This window comes from Ambystoma mexicanum, chromosome 9, assembly GCF_040938575.1.
Source record: "Ambystoma mexicanum isolate Mex_15411 chromosome 9, UKY_AmexF1_1, whole genome shotgun sequence".
Classification (NCBI taxonomy): domain Eukaryota; kingdom Metazoa; phylum Chordata; class Amphibia; order Caudata; family Ambystomatidae; genus Ambystoma; species Ambystoma mexicanum.
This window is the reverse complement of record NC_090931.1, coordinates 540,062,376-540,086,030: the sequence shown is the minus strand read 5'-3', so window position 1 is coordinate 540,086,030 and position 23,655 is coordinate 540,062,376. Positions and strand designations below refer to the sequence as shown.

The 23,655-nt window shown below is 51.1% G+C and overlaps 1 protein-coding gene across 1 annotated transcript in view; it reads left to right on the top strand.

Moving 5' to 3' along the window:
- MED13 (mediator complex subunit 13) overlaps positions 1 to 23,655 on the top strand; it is a 1,760,496-nt gene that overhangs the window by 74,812 nt on the left and 1,662,029 nt on the right. Inside the window, exon 2 of the mRNA XM_069615091.1 lies at positions 18,384 to 18,618. Coding sequence (XP_069471192.1) covers positions 18,384 to 18,618 — 235 coding nt within the window. The remainder of the gene's footprint in view (positions 1 to 18,383; positions 18,619 to 23,655) is intronic.

Sequence of the window (23,655 nt, the reverse complement as noted above, 5' to 3'; positions counted from 1 at the left end):
CTGCCAGGGGGTGACCCTAAGCCATCCCACAGTCCGGCCTGTGGTCGAACCTTAAGTGTGCTAGCACCGGCTCGACCGAGGTTACTTGTTACAAGGCTAAAATGGATCAGAAGTCCCTTCATTACCCCTCTGGTGATCATAGCCTCACACACATTCATATCAGATATTAACAAAATGGCGGTCCAACGTCTGCAGTGGCCATTTTGACTAGCTCGCTCACACCAACGTTCTCAACAGCTGGTATGAGGGGCCTGTTTTCAGAGCCAAACATCCTTTTCCATGACTTGTGGATAATGAGGATCTGTTCCACCCTCTAGTGGATTGCCGTGTTTGGTTTCCACTGCCAAGAGACTCGCTCCTTCCTACTTCCTTGGTTTACGTGAATCCAGTTTGTGGAGGGCTGTCCTGGGGATAGGCCCCTTCCCACTCCAGAGCCTAGGGCTTTTTTTTTGGCAAGTTTCAGACGCTTATACTCTGATCCAATAAAGGCATACTTTAAGGCTTTATTCAAGGAAATGTATCCTAAGCCACCTGAACTGCATCCTGCTCCGGTAATCCCTCTGCAGGTCCCGGTAATGCCTCCTCCACCACTTGCAGTGGGTGCCCCCCCCCCCCTCAGCTCCCCAAACCTCCACTTTCACCTGTGCTGAAGACTCCTGTTGCGCAGTCAATTTCCATTTGGGCATGTCAGCTGCGCCAGGCTAATACCAAGCGCATCCTGGCTGATGCTAATCTCAAACTGTGGAAGGAGCTTGCCGAGCTTCAGAACTGTATTCCTCCTGACGAGCTCAAATATTTTAAGGGCAGCTTATCCGATGCCAAGTTCTGGCACCATACTGCTGGAGATGGTGGCCCATCATGTTGACACTTCGCTCGGGGCCTTCTGGTTGGAGTAGACCTTTCCCGCCAAGCGTGGCTGCATGCTAAAAAGATTTCGAAGGAGGTTCAGGGCAAAGTATGTGATCTTCCCTTTGAAGTTAAGTGACTATTCCACTCCTCCACTCGTGAGGAACTCGCCAAGGCAAGCATACAGACTTGGGTCATTTCCGGTCCTTGCCAACAAGGCAGCTTCTACTTGGAGGTCGTGGTCTCAAACGAGGTCCTTCTCTGGTTTCAGGACCACCATGCGTGCTGGGCAGATGCTCCTGCTGGTTGCCCTCGCCGCAAGCAGCCAATGCAAGGTGATTGGCTTTTCTCTCGGTCAACAGCCTACTCTTCCACGAGTGGGCTCCCTGCTGATAAACCATCTCAATTATGTTTTCCATGGATGAATTTTGTCTCATCTGAAGGTGTGGCAGACAAGACCGATGGGTTTTGTCTGTTGCCCGCTCACACATGCTGGCCTGGTGGTCCCAGAGACTCCTGGGCCTCATGGCCTTTCGTGTTGGCTCTACCTTTTGCACGACTGAAAATAAGGCACACTGTGCTGGCCCCCAGGCTAAGGATCCGGATTCCAAGATGATTCCAGTCCTGTCCTCCCCTCCATGATGGCAGATTTCAATGGTGGTGCCAACAACCTTTCAGTGGGAACCTCCTTCCAGGAGCCCTGCCCACAAGTAACAGTTACTACTCCCTTCTAGGGCGGGGAGCGACACTGTGTCCCTTCGGTGTACGAATTACCTAGAGCTCCTGGTCAGTTTTTCTGGTGCTCAAAGCTTTTCAACCCTCTATCACCAACAGTGTTGCTAGAATTTGCACCGACAATTCTGTAGCGATGTTCTAATTTAACAAAGCGGGGGGGGGGGGAGGGCAAGTCTCCTCCAGTTGACGGAGCTGTCCAAATTTGGAATTGGGCTATCCAACACAATCTGGCTTCAAGCTGTGCACATGCCAGGTCACATCAATGTGACCGCCGACTCCCTCTGCCGTCAATCTGTAGCTAGTGGGAGATGAACACCAATGTTCTCACCTAGATCTTACAGCAATGGGGTTTTTCAGCACTGGACCTCTTTGGAAACTTCCTGGGATGGGCTCGGAGTGTCTTCCTTGGGGGACGTTCTTGAGATCTCTTCTGAGAACATGAAGGCTTACGCTTTCCCTCCTTTGCCACTGATTCACTGGTCGCTCTGGCAACTCGGGAGTGCTTGCAACTGCGCTCTCCTCTTCATAGCGGCTTGGCCAGCCAGGTTCTAGTTTTCGGAATTGCAGCACCTGTCGCAATTGCTCTCAGATCAGATTGTTGCAGATTTCCGACCTTCACCAGAGCAATCACCCCTCCCCACAATCCTTTACCTTGGAAGACTGGTACGATAATTAGCACATTGCAACCTCTGCGAGGATAACATAACGTGTATAATTCAAGCGGCACGTAAGCCTTCTGAGAACTCGATACAGAAGTAAATGGCTTCTTTTTTGTCATTGTGTCTGGCTAAACAGCTTGATCCCAGGCAGTCTTTGATTGACTGTCTTGTCTTTTGTATCTGACCATGCAGCCTCTGGCATCCATGTCTTTATCATGCAGGAAATGCCGAACCGCCATTGCGGCATATCTGTCCATACAGTTGCTCCTTTTCACTGGCAAACCCAGTCATCAAGAGGCCTCTTGCAGGTGGGCTTCATCTTTTTCTGCCGGTTGGGACGCCTCATCCCAAATGGGATCTGAATGTGTTCCTCTTTGCCTTTCGAACCTAAGGCCACTCCAAGTGGAAGTAACTTTCTCGGAAGGTGGCCTATTGATTGCAGTAACATCTGCAAGGCGAATAAGTGAGCTTCAAGCTCCATCAAACCCTTCTTTCCTTCCCAAAGTTTTTTTTCCTGAATTCCACTTAAACCCGCCAATATCTTTACCGGCTTTCTTCCCAAACCCGGTCTCCGATGTCAAGAGGGTTTTACACAACCTAGATGTCAGACATACTCATAAGTTTGCTCATTCTGTCAAGAACAAACTTCAAAGTTCTTCACAACTCTGACCCAAAAGGGAAACCGGCTTCTAAGCGTCCATCTCTTGTTGGATAGCTTCTTGTATTTGCAAGACCTGCAAACCTCAAGGCCTTCAGCCCCCAAAGGGCATTCGTGCACATCTGGTTTGTGGCAAAGTGACTGCTGTTGCCTTCCAAAAATACGTCCTTTGTTGAGTTCATAGCCAAGGCTGCTATGTGGACTTCCCCTTTGGCTTTTGCAGACGTTGTTTTGGCCTGAACTCCTGGGCTGATGCCCAGTTTGGTCAGGCAGTACTGAATATTTTGTGAAACTTCCATCAGCACATTTTTCCTTTGGTCAGTGCGTGGCAATCTCCCACAAGTTTGGAGGAAAGGGGACACAATGTAGGAGTATGACAGTCACCATAGCGACTATCTCAGTCCTAGCATAAAGTCTCCTTTCCTCCATATGCCCGCCTGCCTGACGTATCCTCTGTAGTTGGTAAAGGGTCCTGGCGATCGAAAAGGGCGATGCACAGGGCAGAGCTCAGGAAGGCGGGGCTGCGGTCAAGTGCAACGGTCCTAGTCTGGCCAATGAGGGGGACAGCGAACCTTTGGCAGATATTTTGGTACTGATCTGTTGCCTTCCATAATCTGACACCTTTAATCTTTTTCTTGTGTTTTTTTTTGTTTAACATTTTAGTATATCGTTATCTGACCATAACCTGCGTACACGTGGTTTGACTGAGTGGTCCTTGGCATCGGGTTCATGCTAAATATTGGGCCTTTCCTTTGCTTATTTGGTCTCAGGCAGTAGGCCTGATGTTCTACTATGCCGGGTCCATGCCAGAATCTTTTTCAAGCAAACTTTCTCTCGATATGCTTCTGATCAATTGAAGCTTGTGCCCGGCTGCCATGTTATGGGAAAATAATTAAAGCACACCTTGAAGACATGATAATCTGTAATGCTGCCATTCCTGATCTACTTGACAAACTATTAGCTCCAGCTTTTGAGTTTACTTATTTACTGCTCGAACCTCCTGTAAGACATTACCAGATTACATTTTGAGATGTTCAACATTGAAGAACCATGGAGATGCAACTATAGTAGCAAATTTCAAAGACAACATGTCCGTTATTATTCAGACCAGGGCTTGTCTACATAAAATCAAAGTTTAAAGAGCAAAATAAGATTGACATACTGCCAAATGTGCATTGATAAGACATACAATCAGAAATGCTTGCATCTGCTTAGACTCAAATGCTGTGCATATAGTCAGACATCCAGTGGTAACCGCGGACTATTGCATCTTGTCTTTTGAGAATCGAAAGGGGACGTTGACATGGGCGTGCCTGTAACACTATCCTTAACGTGAAGTGTACCCAAAATCCCTCACGCCTCGAGGTCCCTCAGATTGTTTTTTCCACCCAGTTTACTGGTTGCCTTATGCAGAGGTCTTCAAGAGACATTGCGATATTGTTATTTACCGACCTTTGGTCATTTTATCTTCTCTTTACGGTCCCTTCCCTCGAGGGCGGTTTCCTGCCCCCTGCCGAAGCCTGCTACTATGGACCTTCGACCGCAGTTAATCCGGTCGGCGCTGCTGACTACGTGGCCTACACAGTAGGGAGAGTGGGGCCGGGGTGGGCATTTCCTTTTTAAGAATGCCTTTCCCTTTGCTTTGTTCCCTTGGTCTTGTCACTGTTACTCCTGCGCTATAGAGAGGACTAAATTTAGATTTTGTGCTTCATGCAAGGCAAAATTCCTGTGGAAAGACTAACACTAAGTGTTATAGGTGTCTTCCCCTCAAACGCGAGACTGCCTGTGTGGCTTGTAAGCTCCTGCCTCCCAAGACCCTAAAGGAGCGCTGTGTTAAGAGGTGGGCGGCCTACGGAATGTCGCAGGCTGAGTAGTTCCGCCGCCGACTGTGACTAAGGGCTTAGTGATGACCAGGGCTACAATTCGGAGGCCATTGACCTAACAGCGGAGCCCAATATGCATGATGAGTCATGCTATGGTGACTGTATATCCTGGCGACAAGGACGCACAGTCTTCCCACACTAAACACAACCCCCGGTCTGTCTTGGACAAAACAGTCGAAGCGTTCTATAGCGCCAACGGGCACACCGGATACTTTGGCAATGCCTGCAAATCCTCATGATCGGCAGCCCTCCCCGCAACTGCAGCATGCGTCCGGGCAGTCTTAATCAAACAGCGCTACCACCAATGTTCAAGTGACCGTCTAGATCCTTTAGAAGAAGGCGCTGGCACCTCACAGAGCCCCGGTTATGCCGAAAACTGCAACCACCGGCCCAGTCCAACATTTTCCTGTGACACCAAGTATTACCGAAAGCATCGCTAAGATCGTTTCGGCAGCAAATCAAGGAGAACGGTGTAAGGGCTTGTCGAAACCTAAATATACGTCTAAGGACGTGTCCAAAGACACGCCTCAACCACCAGAACCTCAAAGACTTTTGGAGAGCCCTGTGTTTCTTTCTTTGACGTTAAAAGAGAAATGTCGACATTCTGGAGCAGATCAGCTAGAAAAGCTTTTCACACCCCAAGACGACTCTTAGTTCCTCATTATGGACCAGGGAGAAGTTTGAGGGAGGGGGGGGGGAGGGGGGGCTGTGTGTGTGAATAAGTTGGAGAGATTTGTGGAATTCTCAGAATTTCACACCCAAAAGGCCTTGAGAGGAGAGCCCTTTACTCCTTTGGCTAAATTTCAAAAGCCCTTTGATTCCTCTCGGGAGGAAGAGACTTGTCCTCACTGAAGAGGAGATCCCTATAGACCAATTCATTCAAGATGAATACCCCTTTGGGGATCCTGTGGATGATCCCTTTGACCCCACAGAGGGGAGGGGAAGATGACCATGACCGGCCAGTTGACCTTCATCCTTGGGAATCACTTATCCCAGCATCAGAACCTAACGCCCTGTGCATGGATTCGTCCCCCCCCCCCCCCCCCCACCTGCCCACACCTGCTCGACGCTTAACACCATCTTGATTAGGGCAGCAGAACATTTCCAGATTGCCACTCAGGAAACTGCCAAGAGCCTGATTTTGTCGGACATCCTAAAAGAAAAGCCACCTGCCAGCCCGGCTATTCCATTGCTGAATTCTATGAAACGCTTGGCTCCTTCATTGTTGACATCCGCCCTAACCAAGGCTGTCAATCCAAGAGTCATCGGTTTTGCCCTTCCCCTTCTGATCCCCCCTCTACATCAGGGGACATGCACTCCAGATTCCCTGGTGGTAACTACAACCAGGAAGAGGGTGGCAACCCCCCATTACCCCCCCCACCCCCCACCACAGTGGAAGTACCCCCTGACAAGTAGTGGAAAGGTTATACGCACTGGGGGAAAAGTCACAACTGCCACGGCTTTCTCCACTTGCATTGCTAACACCACATTGTTGGCTAGCTATTCAGACGTACAATGGAACATGCTACAAGAGGGCCTTCAAGAAGTCCCTGGACCTTTGCGGGCTCGCCTGCTTTCCATTGTAGCTGAGGTGAAATGGGTTAATCATAGTATTCTCAAATACTTTGGATGTGGCAGAAACAGCTGGCAGGACCTTGGCACAATGTAACCTCCTGAAGAGGCACGCCCGGTTACAAACCAAAAACCCAAGCTTCATTGATAAATAAGCCGGTGGTAGAGACAAACTTATTTGGGAAAGCCGTTGACGAGGTGCTTGAAACATCTATCTCCCAAAGCCTTCCCAAAGAGGAGCGGTTCTCGACGTTACTCTCGTGGCCAATTTCGCTCCCCTCTCAACCAATATGGCTCGAGAAATAACTGGTCCTCGCCTCGGGGAACCAGCTACAACACCCTGTATCCCCCCAAGAGGTCAACTACATGGAAAAGGAACACGATCAGTATTAACCTTCAGCATTGCCTCAGCACCAAGGGGATTTACAAAGGTACTGGCAGTAGCAGAAGCACACCTTGCGCAGGCTATCAATCACAGTTCCTCCTACCTTGACTGGCTCCTAACGGGGGATTCCTATGGTACATGCCTGTCAAACACTCAAGACGATATACCTCTAATTCAGCCTGGAAGTCTCCAACGAGAAGAAATCCAGCCTAGAACCCAGTCAAGTCAAGCAGTTCCTTGGAGCTCTAATTTGAACAAAAGACTGCCTCCTATTCCCCTCCAACGAGAGGGTCCAAAACATGTTTCTCCAGCATGGGGTCTGGCATGGATTCACATGCTCATGAATATTCCCCGTCAGGCTGGGAATCCTCGTTAAAGAAAAAATCGGCATCAGTTTTGTTTCTGAATTGGTTTTCTTGGTAGTAACCAATCACTGATCTCTGGGTCATACTGCCCCAGCCAATGACTGCCCTCTCCCTAAGCCCCTCCCCTGGCAGCCATCCTCAGATTTGTACCACACGCTCAAGTGCTGGGAGTCCTCGTGTTTAGCTCTCGAGCTTTTACTGCATTTTCGCGCTTTTTCATGAGATGTTTCTTTTTTTCGGCTAATCGAGCCTCAAGCTCCACCGTTTCTACTTCCGATAACTGGGATCCGTTTCGGAATTCTTCTACGCCCCTCAAGGGTGAAGTTTTCGTCGAGTTACGCTTCTTGGAGGATTCCAGAAGATCTGTGGTCTACCTCAACGGACATGGCCCAGGACAAGGGAAGCTCGACGGCCGGATCCAAGCTGTTCAGGAACTGCCCAGGATGCGGGTTACAGAATGTTTTCAAGGAGGACGAGCAATCGAGATGTCTCTACTGCCTTCATGAGGACAAGACGCACGTGGAGAAGGACTGTGCATTCTGCAAGAACTTATCGGAACGGACCATGAGGATCATCGTACCCGCCTCACCAGCTGGCTGGAGAAGGGCCCAGCAGGTGAGAAGAAAAGGTCTGAGCGGTCTTCTAAGTCCTGCAGAAGGCTAAGCACCATGAGTCCGGGGGCACCGGGAGCGCCGAACGGTCGGGCTCTTCGGCTGCCAGGCAGGGCGCGCCTTCCCCAGCACCATCAACCATGAGCCAGCGCTCTGGTTCGGGGAAGAGGAAGTCCAAGAACCCGGGTAAGCTTCTGGAGAGGCCCCGGTCGATCTCGAAGGATTCAGCCGAGATGGAGCGAGGCGGTGTGACGCCCGCCACCCTTCCGAGGAACAGAAGGAGGGTGTCCTCTATCAACGGCGAGAGGCCAAGAGAAAGACTGTCCTCGCGGTACCGTTACTCGACGATATCTGGGACGAGGGACTTGCGATCCTGAAGAACCCGTCCACGACGCCTGCCAAGAGGGATAGGTATGTGAAGAAGTACCAGGACCTGACGCCACCCCTTTGTGCCTCAGGGCTCAACCTACGCTGGATTCGGTCGTCTCAGTGGTGGCCAAGATGAAGGCGGCGGGGGCGACAGCCTCAACCTCTACTTCGCCACCTGACGGCGAGGGTAAGAAATTGGACGCCATGAAGTGACGTGTCATGGCGGCAGTAACGTCAATTTAGGCGGCCAACGCCTTAGCGATTGTGGCCTGTTACGACAGGGAGCTGTGGTACAAGATGGGTCCCCTACTGGACTTCCTACCAGAGGGCGGAGGCCCTGGAGATTCTGCAGGAAGGTGAGGTGGCGTCGGACCACATCATAACAGTGGCAACGGACATTGCCGACACCAGTTTTCGCCAGTTAGGCAACGGTGTTTGCCTTCGACATGGCTGGCTCAAGGCGACAGACTTCCGTCAGGACGTGCAGACCAGGGTTTTGGACATGCTGTTTGACGGCAACAGCCTGTTTGGGAAACGGTGTATGAGTCGCTGCAGGCCATCAAGGCCGACACCGAGACGGCCCGAGCCCTGGGAGTCCTTCAGCAAAGACGGCACTTTTGGAGCGCCGGAGGCAGACAGGGGGGCCTCCAAGGTATCAGGCGGTGGATCCTCTACATACCGCCAAGCGGCCCGCTCCTCATCCCAGGAGGCTTACAGGGGTCACGGCAAGCAAGGAGGATCTCGGCGTCGTCGGCAAGGCCGCCTCCAAGCAAGATTGAACTGGCCGTAGCGTCGGGCCCCCACCGAAGCACCCCGGTGGGAGGCCGGCTGGTGAAGTTCGTCAGCGTGTGGGAGTCCTTCTCCACCGACCGTTGGGTGCTGGATGCCCTGGCCTACGGGCACACTCTCAAATTCAAAAAGATGTGTCCCCACATTCCTCCCGTGGCCAGGAAGGAAAATCTCGTCCCTCAACTGCTGTTGGAGGTAAAGGCGATGCTCAAGAAAGGTGCCATCGAGCTCGTCCCCAAGAGGCTCCGGGACTCCGGAGTATACTCAAGATTCTTTCTCGTCAGAAAGAAGACAGGCAGATGGCGCCCCATCCTGGACCGACGTCGGTTGAACAAATACATCCAGGCACAGAAGTTCTGGATGGTCACTCTCCAGCACGTGCTGGGACAGCTGGAGGAGGGCGCCACATCCCCATGCTAAAAGGACACCGGAAGTTCCTCAGATTCGTAGTCCAAGGACGCCACTACCAATTCAGAGCTCTGCCATTCGGATTGAAGTTCGGCACCTAGGGTTTTCACCAAGTGCCTAGCACCAGTGACGGCGTGGCTGCGCCTGCAGGGGATCCACTTCTACCCCTACCTTGACAACTGGCTCATCCGTGCAAGGACAAGGGAACTCGCCGTCGAGCACACGGCGGAGATCGTCCGCTTACTCACGGAGCTGGGTTTCTCCATCTACCCAAAATCCCATTTGGTTCCGTCGCAGCTGGCACTGTTTCTGGGAGCGAAGCTCGATATAGTGGAACGATTGGCATCTCCATCGGAGGAAAGGACGAAGGCCATCCTAGGCAAGGTGCAGTGCCTGCTTGCCATGGACGTGGCCAGGGTGAGATCCGTCAAGTCCCTCGGTATGATGTCCTCTTGCATCTATCTAGTGCGCCTGTGCAGGCTACGGATGCGTCCTCTGCAGGAGTTCCTCAACTCCCGCTGGATCCAAGCGGCGGGCAGCTTCCTGCTCAACGAGGTTTTCCGTCGGGCGATAAGTGGTGGGGCACCCGTGCACACCTCACGGCGGGCATGGACTTCCAGACCCCGGCACACCAGGAGACGGTGACGACAGACGACTCCCTGGAGGGATGGAGTGCGCACACTGGAGATCTCTACGAAAGAGGCCTTTGGCTCCCAGAGAGGTCTGTCCACATCAACATCTTGGAGCTCTGCGCCGTGTTCTGGGCGCTCAAGTCGTTCCTCCCGTCCCTCAAGGGCAAGGTCGTGAGGATCTTCACCGACAACACCACCACGATGTTCTACATCCGGAAGCAGGGAGGCACCAGATCCCCAGCCCTATCCAAGGAGGCCCAGGATCTGTGGCACTGGGCTGTCGCCCAGGGGATGTTTCTGGTTCCCTTCCATCTGGCAGGAATAAAAAATATCACCGCCGACTCACTCAGCAGGGAGCTGCGCTCGTGCCACGAGTGGGAACTACGCCAGGATAAAGTGGATCGGCTCTTCCAACGATGGAAGCATGTTCCCCCAGCCGAGGAGCATGGGTGATGCTTTCTCGTTCCCCTGGGACGGCCTGTTCCTGTATGCGTTTCCTCTGTTGCCGCCGCTTTGACTCATCAGCCAGCTCGAGAGGTCCCAGTGCAGGATGATCCTCGTTGCACCGGTGTGGCCGAGACAGATCTGTTTCCCGGACCTTCTGGACCTCTTAGCGTCCCCACCAGTCAAGCTGTCGACGGACGCAGATCTTCTCTCCAGAGAGGGAGGCGCCATTCTTCATCACGACCCGGAGTCGCTGAACTTGCAGGCCTGGCTGCTGCAGCACTAGAGTTTGCAGGGTACGATATCCCGGCTGACTGCAGAGAGGTTCTTGCAAAGGCCAGGGCGTCCTCCACTCTCAAGTGCTACGGACATAAGTGGAAGAGGTTCTCTGTCTGGTGCCGTGCACAGAAGATCAACCCTCTACGGTGTACGGTACAGTGCTACCATACCTACTGTCACTGGCCAAAGCTGGTCTAGCTCACGCTTCCATCAAGATGCATCTGGCAGCGATCTCCCGATACACCAGAACTACAGGATGGCCGTCCTTGTGGTCTCGACTGGTAAAGGAATTTATGAACGGACTGTTCCGATCATTCCCGCCAGTGAAGGCTCCAGCCCCGGTGTGGGAGCTCAACGTGGTGCTGACCAGGCTCATGGGGCCACCATTCGAGCCTTTGCATTCAGCTCCGTTGAAGTTCCTGTCGTGGAAGACAGCGTTCCTTGTGGCCATCAACTCTGCACGACGCGTGGGAGAGATTCATGCTCTATCCTGCAAGCCTCCATACTTGCCTTTTCACGATGCGAGGGTGGTGCTGAGGATGCACCCCTCTTTCATGCCCAAGGTGTCATCGGACTTCCATCTTAACAAGCCCTTGGTTTTGCCAGTTTTCTTTCTGTTGCCTTTGTCGCTGTCCGAGAGGGCTTTGCACTCGCTGGTCGTAGCTAGAGCGCTTAAGTTCTACGTGGACCGAACGAAGAGTTTTCGGAAAACATCCCAGCTGTTTGTGAACTTTTGGACCTGTGAACCAAGGGATGGCTCTCGCGAAGCCTTCCATTTCCAGATGGCTCTCCGGCTGCATCATGCACGGTCATCGGTTGGCCAACCGACTGTTGCCTGGCCGTCCGAGAGCCCATTCGACCAGAGCGATCGCTGGTACTATGGCGTTCTTGTCTGGTGTGCCCCTGCTGGACATCTGCAGGGCTGCTACGTGGAGGTCGACGCACACTTCACGAGATTCTACTGCGTCGACCGGGATTCCCGGGAGGAGTTGAGTCCGCCAAGCAGTACTGCGCAACCTGTTTGCCTGAAGGTGAGCCTGTTGAGGGAAGAGTTGCTTAATGTTGAGCCTTTTACCACCCCCCGTGGTTGTGCATGTGTGTACTGCTATGTATTCTTATATTCATGAGCATGTGAATCCATGCCAGACCCCATGCTGGAGAATAACAGTTACAGGTAAGTAACTTGTTCCTTCAAATCCCTCAATATGCAGCCGGTTGGGAGGTGACTGTATGCAAGGCTATGCGACTGTTGTGTATGATGGCGTGCTGCATTTACTCGATTGTGCACAAGATGCAACAGGAACCAGTCACAATAATATTGGTGTCCCTGGGCTTGCTAACCCTGGTGCGATGTCTCCCTCTTCACCCCCCCCCTTCACCTTTACACCCCCCCCCCCCCTCCAGTGAAACACCTTCAAATCACTCAGGGTTACGCTCCCCTGGTCTCTGCGGAGGTGTTGGGGCATGGTTGCAGCCCTCCTGGGGGTGAGGTCACTCAGGTCCGACTTCGCCCTCTATGCTTATGTGGTGACTGGTGGTAATAGGTAATGCTGCTCGGAACTGCTCCTGCATGGAGAATAGGGGGTGTGAGTATGCCAACTTGTGCGCCTGATCTCCTTCTCCCTTCCTTTGAAGGTCCGATCAACTAAACGCTGGGCCCACTATGCCCGGCAGCTCGAGGCCTTGGAGGTAGAGGGTGCCTTCAGCGATGGCAGCAATGCCGCGGTATCCAAAGGTGACGGGGGCTACTCGGATTATCCAAGCGCAGGCACCCCGACCTCAGAAGACAGGCCGGCAGCCTCTTTATGGGGATCACTTTTTCCTCCACTGAACACACAACCCATGGCTGCGACTCGACACAAGTGTTGTGCAGACAGCAGTGCACGACGTCTAGGGAAAGGACTGTGGAGTCTGTCCTCTGGGCACTCTCGATAGAGATTGTCACATGACAGGCCCGGCTGTCTAAGGACGGTACCAGGGGTCGATTGTCCGCGGCTCCGGTTCAGCCCGCACCCGAAATTTGATGTTCTGGTTTAATTCAAGGGCAAGACCCCATACAGTCGGGATAGGCCCACTTAGTCAAACGCGCTTCAGGGGGCCAGGGCAAAAAGAGGGAATCCAAGGAAAAGTCCTCAGACAACTCATGGGGAGAAATCTCAGGATGGTAGTACTACTGGCAAGAGTAAAGAACCTGTTTTCATGATTCTGTCTTCCACCCTGAAAAAAAGGCTCCTCCACCTACCTTGCTTCCTCCCATACCTGAAAATGTAGGGCTCCCTTCTCAACCATTGGTCATCCCTAGTTCTGCCCAATGGTCGGCTGAGGATATAGACAGGTTCATGAGGAGAATGTCCTTCATGGCCAACTTCTATGAAAATGACCCCAACTACAGCACCCTCTGGGTCACAGATCCCTGCTCAACCCCAGCTAAAACGTCTTGCCCGGAAAATCCAGTGCAATGCAGTCCTTAACCTCGATGACCTGGACTCCGATCATGAAGGCCTCTGTTCAAGAGGTCGCAGAGTTGACCCCGAGACAAATATGTATGTCTTAGGCTCTGCTGTTAATCAGCACACCCCGGTCGTGGACTCACCCATTGACATCAACCCCTGCAAATGAAGTGCTCGCCAAGGCGGCAGAGCGTTTTCAGATAGCTAGTCTGGAAGAACAAGATGAAGATTTCGTAGAGAATCTTAGGAGATAAGAATGTTGTTACTCAGTTTATCCCTCTTGTCCATTCAGCGAAAAATGCAGCCATAATCTGGAGACCCTAATCTTACACAGGCAGTTAAACCCCCCCCCCCCCCCCCCCACCCCGTATAGAGAAACTATTTAGACCTGACCCGCTGTTTATCCGAGGGTGACTGAAGCCTGCTTCATTAGTTGTTCAAGAGGGAAGGATGGTACTCCCCTAGCTTCCTCTGAGGCCCCGCCTGACCAGGAAAGCAAGTGACTTTACCCAATGGGCAGAAAGATGGACTCTGTTCCAGAATTGATAACAATTCTACCCTGTTGGCTAGCTACAATTGCCACAAATGGGATGAGATCTCGGACTTCCGGTCATCGGGCTCCAGATCCACTTAAGTCTCAGCTTGCCCAGGTGGCCGCAGATGGTAGGGCAGTGTCGAGCTGCTTATTAAAGAACAATCTTGAAGCAGCGGACAACTCTGGCTGGATAATGGCAGAAGGGACAAATTTCAAGCATCACGCTTGGCTGTGTCAATCTGGTTTTAAACCAAAAATACCTACTTACATGCCCGTTGCGCCCAGTGTGCTCTTTGGCAAGCCTGCCGAGGACGTCTTGAAGACGGCCAAAGAAGAATACGATGCTCTCGTCATTGGGCCAACTGACTAATAAACCTACTGGCCAGAGTGGAAATTTTCGTCGCTCACGCGGCCAAATTCAGAGGGGTTCCCCCTATAACCAGAGCCCAAGGTACTTCCTGGGGAAACAGTTGGTGTCAGTCGTCCCAAAGTTACCCTAGAGGACTGCGCGGATCCTGCTGTCGCGGTAGAGGCAACTCCTGCTGAGGTGGCACCCCATCTCAAAAGCAGTGAGTATCCGCTCCAGGTGCCCTCCCATGTCTCCATTAGGAGGGCGCATATCCATCTTCACCCACGCATGGGAGAAATCGCCACAGACAGATTGGTGCTGTCCACCGTAACAGGCAGGTATTGTATCGAGCTCCTCGACCAACCCCCACGACAAAAGACCCATTCCAAGGAACACAGTGCTTCTTCCTTGAGGAAATCGCCATGTTTCTCCTAAAGCATGCCATTGCAGTCATACCGGCCAACCAGGTAAACGGGGGCATTTATTCAACTTACTTCCTTGTGCCAAAGAAAGACCTAACAATGCGCCCAGTATTAGATTTGCGCCCTGCAAACAAATGTTAAGCCACACACGTTCTGCATGAATACTCTACAAGAGGTAATCTGGTTACTAAAAAGGGATTACATGGCCACACTGGATATGAAAGATGCTTATTTTCATATTTCAATTGTCCCAGCGCACAGAAAATTCTTGCGTTTCAAGATGGTGAACCAGCACTACCAATTCGAAGTGCTGCCCTTCGGAATAGCATCTGCTCCACTGGCGGTGGTGGCAGCACACCTGTGCAGGGAGCCAATCAGTCGTCCCTTGCCTGGACGACTGGCTGATTTCAGGGCTATCTGCCCTAATTTGCAAGCAAAACATTCAGAGAACCATCAACCTACTCTTCCAATTGGGCTTATCCATCAACAAGAAAAAAAATCAAGCCCAGTGCCAAGCACAAACAAACCGTCCTAGGAGCCGTCACCAACCCACAATAGGGGTTGGTCTGTCCGTCAGAGGACGGAGTCCAAAACATGTTACTGCAAATACCACATTATCCTGCCGGCTGCCAGATAAGGGTGCACAAAGCTATGCGTTTGCTAGGCCTGATGGCATCTTGCATTTACCTGGTACCTCGGAGCGCCTGCGACCCATGCAGGGATTGGTTGATGAAACAGTGGTCCCAGGCGAGTGGTCAGTGGGATGATCTAGTGGTTGTTTCGCCAAGACTAGTACAAAGTCTTCGCTTGTGGACAAGAGAAAACATGTTGAATGGGGGGAACCCTTCTACGATTACGGAAGTACGAGCAATTGTCACAACGGACGCCTCACTCGCTGGCTGGAGAGTTAGGGGGGCGGGCGGGCCCCCCGCCCCCTCATTACCATCACCACATAGCTCGGTCTGTGGTCTCATGCGGCAGCACATAACCACATTTATCTGCTAGAACTACTGGTCGTATTCAAAGCCCTTCAGGTGTTTGCGTCTCACCTAGCGAACCAATCTGTGCAAGTCCTAACAGATTGCACTACAGTGATGTTTTACTTCACCAAACGCATGTGCACACATTCGCCAAATCTGTCTAGGCTTGTGCAACAAATTTGGAAATGGGCACTCAAACGGAAGATATTGCTTTTGTCACAGCACGTGCCAGGGGAACTCGACTCTCTGGCAGACTCATTGAGCAGAGATCCCCTACCAGAAGAGCACGAGTGGCAACTGCACGCAGGGGTCATAGAACCTCTTCTCTCAATGAGGTTTCCCCACAATGGACTTGTTTGCTACAAGCAAACGGTCAATGCCCAGACTTCGCGTCCAGGTTCCCACAGCCAGGCTCCAAGGGGAACGCCGTGTGTGTGCACTGGTTAGGGAAATTTGCTTATGTTTTTCTTCCCAACGCCTCTCGAAGGTGGTGAACAAGATCCACAAGGAACAAATGATGACTCCTACTTGCTCCCATGGGGGCAAGACAACCCTGGTATCCACGTCTGCACGAACTGGCGATGTGCAATTCCTATCAAACTCCCGTGCCTGTACAATCTGCTCACTCAGCACGGGGACTAACAGTGCAACATCAACCTCACTCAATGAACTTGGCAGCATGGCTCCTGAAGTCATAGAGATCGGACATCTTAACCTGTCACAGAGATGTATTGAAGGAATCGAGGAAGCCTAATGCTAGGCACTGTTATTTTGACAATTGGAGATTTGTAGTTTGGTGCATGTCTAAACAAATTAACCTCATAGAATGTACTCCTTACCACATTATAACTTGTATGCTCCACTTGCTAGATGCAGGGTTAGTATTCAACTCTTTAAAGATCTACCTGGCGGCTTTGTCAGCCTGTACCACTCCCCACAATAAAGTCTTGTGGTGGAAGGTACCTGTCATCAAAGCTTTCATGGAGGGAGTAAAGAGACTCCACCCTCCAATTTCAAACCTGCCGCCAGGATGGGATCTCAATGTACTTGCTAAACTCAAGAGACCCCCTTTCAAGCCAATCCACAAGTCTAGTCTCAAACACCTGACTTACAAAACTGCTTTTTTTAGTGGCTATCCCTTCCATAAGAAGAGCTATTGAAATGCAAGCATTGTCAGTGCAGGATCCTTTGTTGTACACAGACAAACTGATTTTACGGATTCACCCTAGATTCTCCCCAAAGTTCATCTAAAGATTTCACATTAAGCAGTCTATTGATTTACTGGCTTTCCTTCAGGAACTCACCAGCTCAGCTGAGGTAAACCGTTGCACACTAGATGTGAGGAGGGCGGTCCTCTAATATGTTGATAAGACCAGACCGCTAAGAAAAACTGCTCCGTAGCACCAGACTGAGAAGGAGACGGTATGTCAAAGAATGCCATCTCCAGGTGGATAGTCAGATGTATACAGTTGTGCTATTACCTATCAAACAAGACACCCCGCCGCATTCAGAGGTCCCTTGGCGGAAGCTGCTAATGGACTAGGGAGCTAATAACGGGCCCGCTATTTGGGGGCCTGTTATTAGCTCCCTCCCCATTCCCATTGAGCCCTATGGGGGCTCGAATGGGAATGGGCAATGGTTTTCTGAATGGGGACTTACCGGGTCCTCCAAGGTTGGAATGACCTGGTAAGTCCCCATTCAGAGGACACGAGTTTCGAGGCAGTCATGGTGCTAATAGCACCATGCTTCCTCCAAACTCGTAAATACCCCCACTTTCTTTTACACCCAGAGCTCACTCCACAAGGAGCACAGGAGCCACTCTGGCTTTCATTGCAAATGTCCCTATAGACAGCATTTGCAAAGCAGCTACATGGAGCTCCATACACTTTTACTCACCATTACTGCATTGACACTCATTCCAAGACAGATACACAGGTGGAGCTAGCGGTTCTAAGACATCTGTTTGCCCATGAACCAGGTCACATCCCACCACCTTCTCCTAACACTGCTTGCTAATAAATGCACAGCATGTGATCGAAGCAGATTCCACAAGCAAGCCTCAGAAGGGATACTTTACTCACCGTAATTGTATTTCTGATGCTTGTATCTGCTTAGATTCACATACGCCCGGATGCTAATGGGCTTGTCTGATACGAGTAAGTTGTATCCAAGCAGATACGTGCTACACTTCATGCAACCTCATGTCAGAACAAAACAATCTAAGGGACCTCGATGCGTGAAGGACCATGGGTACAGTGGACGTCACACTAGGGATAGTATTACTGGCACACCCTGTCGATGTTTCTTTGAGTTTCAAAAACTAATACTCTGCAGCTTCCACTAGATGTCAGCCTATGCACAGCATGTGAATCTAAGATACAAGCATCAAATACAATTACGGTGAGTAATGTATACCATATATGGGCAGTTGCAGTGGGGTTATTAACATATGGAAACGAAAGCGTTTGGAGGCCCCAAATCAAAGAATGAGTGAGTTTCAATATTTTCTTTTCTTCGGTAAACATCTTTTAGTAAAATCAAATAGAACCGAGCCAGATGACAAAAGTATGGAGTGTAAAGCACTCCTAAATGACCAGTCCAGTTCCATAGTCTGACCTCTCAATGCAATTGTCTCCAAACCTTTCATCCGTTAACTGCTGTAGGGGCTGACTCAAAGTACTCCGTGGTTGTAGGAGCTTAAATCTGGTTTGAGGATGGATCATTTGCTGGCTACTAGTTTTGGGAGCATGTAGTTTGTTGTGATGTCTTTCTGAACCCATTAGGAAAGGTTTTTCAAGATCACCACCACTTGCCCTTGATGGCAATGGGTTCTATCTGACTTCACCTGCTTGGCCCTCCCAGCCTCCTGCCCCCACCGAACTGGATTTGCTGTGCATATTTTTGGCACTGCCTAATTGGCAGAATTCTGCTGCAAAAAATGCCTAATCGTGTAACTTATTCTTATAAAGCATTTTTGTCTGTTGTATAATGGACTGTTTTCTTATTTGACAGGCTGACTTATCTGGGATTAAATGGAAGAGATATGTATGGCAAGGTCCAACATCCGCCCCCATTCTCTTTCCAGTGACTGAAGAGGATCCCATTCTCAGCAGCTTCAGTCGCTGTCTCAAGGCAGACGTATTGAGTGTTTGGCGTAGGGATCAAAGACCTGGGCGGAGAGAACTGTGGATGTTTTGGTGGGGTGAGGACCCGAATTTTGCTGATCTTATTCATCATGACTTGTCAGGTAAGTTTTTAAAAGCCTTTGCATTACTTCAGGGCATGTAATAAGGGACTGATGTGAACAGCATTTCATAGCCCAGTTCACTTGATAATATGTAATGGTTTTTGGTTTGCTTTGAAGGGAGTTGGCACTTACTTGACTATTTGACCTCTGCTCTTCATAGAGTACCGTCTATTTTTTTTTTCTTAGAGTGCTGTCAAGATTTCTTGAATCTTGTTGTGTACACTTGGGTTGATAACATTTGGTCATTGTCCGCTCCATCCGATTCCACTCAATAGCTTTGCATAACTGGTTGACTTAGCCTTTCGTGTTATGGCAGCCTTTTGTGTTAGGGCTATGTCACAGGGTGCAAAATGTGCAGTTGCCCGACCATTTAGTGATTTGACTCTTGGTGAGTAATGACGTGCGATCTGTATAGAATTGTTTTGAAGTTTTTTTTTTAAAATATTAAATGGCTGGCTAGTAGCTTGCAACTAGAATCTTTGCAGTTTGTATGCTACATGTGCCTGCTTCATTAAAAACTGCTGCTTTGTGTAATGGTACAGGACGAGGAGGGTGATCTTGAAAGCCTAACTGGAGTACTGGACTGTACAGTAAAAACTTGATGTTAGGACTTTAGAAAGTGTAAAATTAAGGTGAGGAAGCGCAGTAGAATACTGCATTTAACAGTTGGCTATATTTGTGTAAACTGCAGTCTGACAGCTTGTAATGGCTGGATTCTATACTTTTGTGATATGTACGCACTGGGCAAGGAGACAAAGGCAGTTTTCACAAACACCAGGCATAAGGGAGGTTACGGACACTGCAGGGTGGTTATGTCTGTCCTTTTGCTCCGAATAGCCTGGACTCAAGATCTGGTATGCCATTTCACCACCTTTGGCACTTTGTGGTAGGCAGTTGGCTTAAAGGTGATTGTGGTCTATTGCTTTTGGCCAAAAAGGCCTCCTGTGTGTTCAATCCTGTATTAAAAAGTAAACTCCTTTGGGAGGCTGGATCCCACAAAGTGTATGTAGCAGGATCATTGTGCACCTTATGATCTTGCTAATGTATACTACAGATCCCATAGGGATGATTGAATCATTGGGGTAGAAGAATGATTGTTTTGAGGGTGGAAGAACCAGGCAATTGACACCTAGGTTCAATAGAGCAAGAAGGATGAATGCAGCCTAGTCCCATTACATCAATCCTTTTTGTATAACAATATCCACTCCTATGCTAAGCAGTTTAGGTTCCTAAACAGTTGATATTATTTTTGATATCGTGGTACTTGGAATATGGCCCATTCTCCAGCATGGGGTCTGGCATGGATTCACATGCTCATGAATATTCCCCGTCAGGCCGGGAATCCTCGGTAAAGAAAAAAATCAGTATCAGTTTCGTTTCTGATCTGTCTTTCTTAGTAGTAACCAATCACTGATCTCTGGGTCATACTGCCCCCAGCCAATGACTGCCCTCTACCCAAGCCCCTCCACTGGCAGCCATCCTCAGATTTTTACTGCACGGTCAAGTGTTGGGAGTCCTCGTGTTTAGCTCTCGAGCTTTAACTGCATTTTCACGCTTTTTCAGGAGACGTTTCTTTTTTTTCCGCTAATCGAGCCTCAAGCTCCACCGTTTCTACTTCCGATAACTGGGATCTGTTTCGGTATTCTTCGACGCCCCTCAAGGGTGAAGTTTTCGTCGAGTTACGCTTCTTGGAGGATTCCAGAAGATCTGTGGCCTACCTCAATGGACATGGCCCAGGACAAGGGAAGCTCGACGCCCGGATCCAAGCTGTTCAGGCGCTGCCCAGGATGCGGATTGCAAAATGTTTTCGAGGACGAGCATTCAAGATGGCTCTACTACCTTCATGAGGACAAGACACACGTGGAGAAGGACTGTGCTTTCTGCAAGAACCTGTCGGAGCGGACCAAGCAAGATCGTCGTTCCCGCCTGGCTGGAGAAAGGCACAGCAGGTGAGAAGGCAAAGAAAAAGTCTGAGTGGTCTTCTAAGTCCTGTGAGGGCGCCAGGACGACGGGGGCCCAACAGAAGGCCAAGCACCGTGAGTCCACGGGCACCAGGAGCGCTGAAAAGGTCAGCCTCCTCAGCTGCCTGGCAGGGCACGACTTCCCCGGCACGATCAACCACGAGCCAGCGCTCTGGTTCGGGGAAGAGGTAGTCCAAGAACCCGGGTAAGCTTCTGGAGAGGCCCCGGTCGATCTCAAAGGGGGAGCGAGGTGATGACCGTCCCCCCCCAAAGCAAAGGCCCAGGATGCACCTAAGGTGGTGAGGGCCTTGATCCACCTGGCAAAGGCCTCTATCGAGGTTGTCGCAGCGGCCCTGGGGCCCAGAGTTTCCATGCCGCCAAGGAGGTAATCCTCTTTCCAGACCATCATTAAGACCCCTGTGGAAAAAGAGGGGGCAGCCGGTGGCCATTACGGACTCTGATTCAGCCTCCATGGAGGATCCGGTGGAAACCGTGAAAGGCCTCCACGAGAGGTTCATTGGCCTCAACGAGAGGTTCGATCCCAGGGGACGGTTCCCTCTGATGTGATGGAAGATAGCGACAATGGCGACGACGAGGGCCCAGTGGAGCAGCCATCTCGTCCATCGCAGCCATTACCCGAGCCCCAGGATAGCTTGGCGGTCATTTTGTTCCCGATCCAATCCTTAAGTACTGAGATAAGGCCGAGGTTACCATGGACCCCGATGGAAGATCCAGAACCAGGCCTGTCGGGAAGCCCTCCGAACAAGCGGAGGAGAGTCCACCCTGCCCTTTGTGCCCGCGAGGCCTGTGGACCCCTCATCCCCCTCGCCGGACCTTAGAGAGGATACAGTGACGGATACGGGGACAGACGATGGCGGCGATGACACAACGGATATCCTATCATCACCGTTGAGTCCCCCCCCCCCCCCCCCCCCCCGACGAAATTGGTTCTTTTCGCGCCATGATAACCGGGGCATCCGAGCTCTTCCAGCTCTGCCCTGAGGAACAGAAAAAGGAAGGGTTTCTTTACCAATGATGAGGGGCCAAGAGAAAGACAGTCCTTGCGGTGCCGTTGCTCAACTACATCTGGGACGAAGGGCTGGCTATCCTCAAGAACCCTTCCGCGACACCCGCCAAGAGGGACAGGTACGAGAAGTACAGGGTCTCGATGCCGCCCTCTTGTGCCTCAGGGCCCAGCCCACACCGGACTTGGTCTTCTCGGCAGCGGCCAAAAAGAAAGCAGCACGTGCGGCGGCTTCGGCTTCCCCGCCGGACAGCGAGGGCAAGAAGTTGGACTCATGGGACGACTAGTCATCTCGTCGGTGGCGACGACTATTAAGGCGGCCAATGCCTTAGTGATTGTGGCCCGTTACGACAGGGAGCTTTGGTTCAAGATAGCTCCTCTGCTAGACTTCCTACCGGATGACAAGAGGCCGGAGGCCCTGCAGATTCTGCAGGAAGGAGAGGTGGCATCGGATCACACCATAACTGTGCAAACAGACATTGCCGATACCGGATTTTGCCAACTTTGCAACGGGGTTTGCCTCCGACGACGAGGATGGCTCAAGGCGACAGACTTCCGTCAGGACGTCCAGACCAGAGTGTTGGACATGCCGTTTGACGGCAACACCCTGTTTGGTAAGGTGGTAGATGAGTCGCTCCAGGCCATCAAGACAGACACGGAAACAGCCCGAGCCCTAGGAGTCCTTCAGCAACGGCGGCCCTTTCGGAGCTCTGGAGGCAGACGCGGAGCCTCCAAAGGAGCCAGCGGCGGCTCTTCTATTTACTGCCAGGCGGCCCGTTCCTTGTCCCAGGAGGCCTACAGAGGCTGTGGCAATCAAGGAGGGTCTCGCCGTCGTCGTCAAGGCCAAGGACCTCATTCCAGAGACCATTGGACCTCATGGCTTCTTGCGTGTTAGCTCTACATTTTGCATGCCTGAAAATGGACGCGCTGAGCTTGATTGTCAGAGCAGCTGGTCCCACGCTGTGTACCGGACCGGATTCCAGTCCCTTTGGAACCGGAGGAGGATTAACCCTCTCTTAGCAACAGTCTGATTTAGAATTTGCATGGACCATTCTGTAGCGATTGTTTTCCACCAACAAACAGGGGGGGGGGCACCATTTGGAATTGGGCTGTCCAACACAATGTTTGGCTCCAAGCTGCACACATTCTGCAGCCACATTGATGTGACCCGGCCTTCTCATCCGCCAATCTGCGGCGAGTTAAAAGGGGGAGATGAACACTGATGTTCTCACCAAGATTTTTCAGCAATTGGGTACTCCAGAGGTCTTTGATGTTTGTCGCAAAGATGTCTGGTGCAGACCCCTTTGCGACACTGAACAGGAAACTTCCTCTTTACACTTCCAGGGACGTGCTCGGAGTGTCTTCCTTGGGGGAAGCCCTTGAGATTCCGTGGGACAACATGAAAGCTTACGCCTTCTCCTTTGACACGGTTTCATTGGTCACTTTGGAAACTCGAGTGCATCGAATTGCACCCTCCTCTTTATAGCACCTTAGTGGCCAGCCAGGTTTTGGTTTTTGGGAACTGCAGCACCTGTCGGTACCCTCTCCGATCAGGTTGCTGCAGATTCCCAACCTTCTTTTCACCAGTTGTGGCACCCCTCCCCACAATCGTTAAGCTTGGCAGGCTGGTGCCTGAGTTGGATCACTGGCGCAGTTCAACCTTTTTGAGGACAATGTGTCTAATTCAAGCGGCAAGGAAGCCCTCTGTGAGCTCAATACAGGAGCAAGGGGCTCCGTTTTTGCCGGTGTCTAGCCAAAGAGCTCAATCCCAGGCATGTTTCTATTGACAGTGTTTTGTCCTGTTTTTCTGACCTTGCAGCCTCTGGCATACTTATCCTGCAGGACGTATTTTGGCAGCCATCGCGGCTTACCTGTCTACAAACGGGTGCTCTATTTCATTGGTTAATCCAGTCGTCAAGACACTTTGCAGGTCGTCTTTTTGCACCGTTTCAGGCCGCTAATCCCAAATGGAATCTGAATGTGGTTCTCACAGCGTTGTCATAAGCCTTTTGAACCTATGGCCTCTACCGAACTCCAGTATCTGTTTCGGAA